The sequence below is a fragment of the Gavia stellata genome, chromosome 22, assembly GCF_030936135.1.
Source record: "Gavia stellata isolate bGavSte3 chromosome 22, bGavSte3.hap2, whole genome shotgun sequence".
NCBI lineage: Eukaryota > Metazoa > Chordata > Aves > Gaviiformes > Gaviidae > Gavia > Gavia stellata.
In genome coordinates, this window is record NC_082615.1 from 8,577,289 (window position 1) to 8,581,402 (window position 4,114).

A 4,114-nucleotide genomic window follows, 5' to 3' on the forward strand; every position below is an offset into this window, starting at 1 on the left:
TGAAATTCTCTATTCAGGAATCCAGGTGACTGAAGAGCATTACAGAAATGGATTAAAAATATCATCAGCTGTTCCAGTTATCAAAATTATATCAAATTCTTCCTTGTGGATGTGGATGTACCCACTGCATTCACGCTGCAACTCTATTTTTCATTCATTTTCTATTAAGCCCATTTTTTCCCAAGCAGGATTTCAAGGCATGCAAAGCCTTTTAAAAGAACTCAAAATTTATGTTCAAGGTAATTGAAAACAACGTGTTGTTTTCTGCATTTTTGTGTGGTCACTGCAGGACAGGAAGGCTCTCTTGAGTCTCTGTGCTTGTGTCACCGCTATAAATTCATGTGTCACCGGCATTAGCTTAACACAACGTGACTGATCTAATTAGACACGATGTGTCACAGCAGCTGCACGCCAGCCTGGAAACTCAAATAGGCCTTTTCAGGTGACGGCAGCTTTATATGCTCCTTCCACCCATAGCAGCTGATTAAAAACGCATATATTTTTAACCTTGAAGCTGAACCCCTTCCACAGCCCCCTGGGGGGGCCACCCGGGTCATTGTGACGGTGCCGGGCGAAGGCAGCGCTGAGCCCCACGGCCCCCGCCATGGCCAGGGGCGAGCTCCAGCCCTGCCTGCCCCAACCAGGGGGGCACCTCCACCCCAGAGCCGTGGCCAGGGCACAGGGACAGCATGGCTGGGGAGTTTGGGCACATCCAGTTGGGCACCTGCGTGGAGAACAAGCGCAGCAACGGGCACATCCACCCAGCACTGGTGACGGAGCTCCATGAAACCACTTCCAGCATCACTGTGAAGTGGCTCGAGAAAGGGGCCAACAAGAGCAAGCAGGTGGATCTCCAGCTCAGCTTTGCCCTTAACCCTCACCTGGCCCCAAGGAGCACATCCACGACCCGCATTGAGGCCTCACGGTCAGCAAAAGGGGGCCAGAGCCTGGTAAGTGAATGGCTGTCACAGCCTACCAAAGTGAAGAAGCCGTCTGGGGACAGCAGGAGCCCCGTGGCTGCCCGGCCTGGCTCCAGGGGCTGCAGACCCAGGCGGACATCACCATGTGTGCGGCGGATAAAAAGGCAGCGGGAACGCTGGCGGCTGGAGACGTGGGAGCAGCAAGCCCAGCAGGCCACTGCTTCACTCCACACCAGGACTGATGTGGTGGCCATGATCCAGAAGTGCCACAGCCACCTGGACTGCGAGGCACGGCGGGCCACCGCACCATGCCAGTCGCATCACATCTGCATGTGCGTTTGGAAGCGGCCGCTGAACCAAGAGGAGGCTGAGCTCAACGACTTCGATGTAGTGACAGTGCCCTGCCAGGATAGGGTGATGGTGCATGAAGCTAAGCAGAAGCTGGACCTCATATGGTACCTAGACAACCAGGTCTTCCGCTTTGACCATGCCTTCGATGATAGTGCCACCCATGAGCTCGTGGACACTGCCCAGCCCGTGGTAGAGACCACCTTCCAGGGGAGCATGGCTACCTGCTTTGCCTATGGCCAGACAGGCAGCGGCAAGACACACACCATGAGGGGAAGTTTCTCTGTCAAGAACTCTGTGCCCTCCAAAGGGATCTACATCCTGGTCGTCAAGGATGTCTTCTGCAGGCTGCAGGACCCCAGCTGCCAGAACCTGGAGCTTCAAGTCTATGGGGCCTTCTTTGAGATTTTTGGGAGGAAAGTGTTCGACATTCTGAACTGGAAGAAGCAGCTGAGAGTGCTGGAAGATGGCAAACAGCAGATCCAAGTGGTGGGGCTATGGGAGGAAGAAATCACCAGCGTGGAAGATGTCATCAAGCTAATTGAAACGGGTAGCAAGTGTCGCATGTCAGGCGAGACCTCTGCCAACACTCACTCCTCCCGGAGCCATGCCATCTTCCAGATCATACTCAAGAAGAGAGAGCATTTGTATGCCAAGTCTTCCCTGATTGATTTGGCTGGGAATGAGCGAGGAGCTGACATCTCCACTGCAGACAGGCAAACGAGGCTGGAGGGGGCTGATACTAATAAAAGCCTCTTGGCACTCAAGGAGTGTATCAGGGCATTGGGGCATAATAGAGCCCACACCCCAGTCAGGGCTAGCAGACTCAGGAGGGCCTGAGGGACTCATTTATAGGGGAAAACTCCTGTGCTTGCATGATTGCCACTGTCTCTCCAGGAATGAGATCCTGCAAGCACACCCTTAACACCCTACAGTATTTCAACCGTGTGAAGGAGCTGGTGGTGACTTTCAATTCCCCTGGACAACCCTGTCAGGAGGTGTTCAGGTTCCCACATAGGCTGGAAGATGTGAAGAAACCCTGGACTATTCAGAACTGTCCCAGGACAGCTGAGTTACAGCTATGCGGGGTTCAGGCAGACAAGGACGTCTCGCCCCAGTTATTTACTTTCAGTGCTGGAGGGAAAACACAGAAGAGGAGAAAAGAGGTGGATGAGAAAACACTTATGGAGGAGCATTGGGAATCTCTGTGACGGTTGAAAGTATTCCTAGAAGTGGCTGGGGAAATAGACTATAATGTAGATTTTTACACTGCACAGTTTGAATCAGTCCTGGGTCAAAAAATTGGCTTGAGATCCAAGAAAAAATCAGATTATTTCGGTCAGTTCTTTGCAAGGAAGAACAGGGCAGCAACCAGAGCTGCACGAAGAGATCCCGTATACTGTAAGCTGTGCCGGAGATCCCTGGACCCTGAAACTGCTGCAAAATGAGAGCTGTTATGATGCCACTGCGTCAACTGCTCAACAACTCGAATGCTTGAAAAATCTTAAATAGTGTCTGCAGGGATATTCTGGTTGTTTCTTTCTTGAAAATAGTGGGTTAGACATGTAGGAAAATAGTACAGTGTTATTTCCAGGTATTTTTCATTGTAGAAAGTAAAATTGTGCAGTTGTGAGGATCTAACCTGTAGGAAAAGGCAAGAATTTACAGAAAATGTATCTCACCTCATCTGGGCAGGTTTCCTCCTCATGCCTGTAATATATATATACATACACACGCACACACATATATATATATGTACCTCCCTAGATGGGGCCTGCTCCAGTGCTGTGTGAAACTGCACCAAAATGAAAGTCGCGTTCCCAGGGTAGCAGGCATTTTGAGTGATTTAAAAAGGCGTTAGAGTGCAAAGCACTGTCATTTCTGAGCATGATACATTTGGGAAATGAGGGTTATTTTGTCGTGGCATAAGCAGTGGCTTTTTTATAGCACCAGCTCACTTTTTTCCCTCTCTCCCTCTCTATCTTTCTTTCTTAACTATGTTCTCATGAGACATTAAAAGAAAAAGATGCTACAATCTGCCTTCATAAAAATCAGACTAAAGATCATGGCAATTGCCTGACCGGTGGGGAGAAGATACGCCTGCAAGGGGAGTCAGTGCCCTGTATCAGAGGCCTGATGAGAGGAGATTTGCCAGATCAAAGGGTGAGAAAAGCTGCATCCAACAAAGAACCATCTGATAGTGCGTAAAAGTGCAATAGTGGCATGCAGGGAGCGGCAGCCCTAGACTGGCACATCATCTCTGATGGGAAACCCTGCAAAAAACTGCTCGTGGTAGAGAGGTTAAAGTATCAGGCACATATCTATGCTTATTATTCAATTTGGAAATTAATTAGTATAAAATATTGAAAGGGTAACAAATAAGTGGAAGAAATTAAATGGTATAAATCATATCTAACTAATTGATTATAATTTTCCTCCATTTCCTCATGCCGTCTGAGCTCTCTCTGGCTGTTGGTTTCATCCACCAGTTTATGCTAGCGAACATTTTAAAGATCTGATCTGAAGTCTGATGAAACCAACAGAAGAACTTCAGCAGCCTTTCAACCAAGCCAGAAATTTGTTTTCAGTGATGAAATTATGAGACACCAAACATTGTTTAGATGCTGGTCATCTCCTAGTAATAATATGCTGTGCTTTTCAGCTTCAGTGCACTTTGCAAGCATTTATTTATTGGCATCCTGCTTGTTTTGATATTCCTAGTTTCAGCAGCTCATAGTGTTCAGAGATGGAATGAGACATAGGGTACTACTTGCCAGATTAAGATAAAAGTGAGTGGTTTCCAGCGGGGATTTACCATGAAAGGGTTTTCTACTTTCTGAAAAGAA

The 4,114-nt window shown here is 48.3% G+C and overlaps 1 protein-coding gene across 1 annotated transcript; it reads left to right on the top strand.

Annotated features, from left to right (window-relative positions):
- Positions 1 to 689: 689 nt before the first annotated feature.
- Positions 690 to 2,673, top strand: KIF2B (kinesin family member 2B). Its single transcript, XM_059828256.1, is given in 4 exon segments — positions 690 to 2,100; positions 2,103 to 2,274; positions 2,332 to 2,573; positions 2,576 to 2,673. Coding segments are annotated over 4 exon segments (1,923 nt in total).
- Positions 2,674 to 4,114: the final 1,441 nt, after the last annotated feature.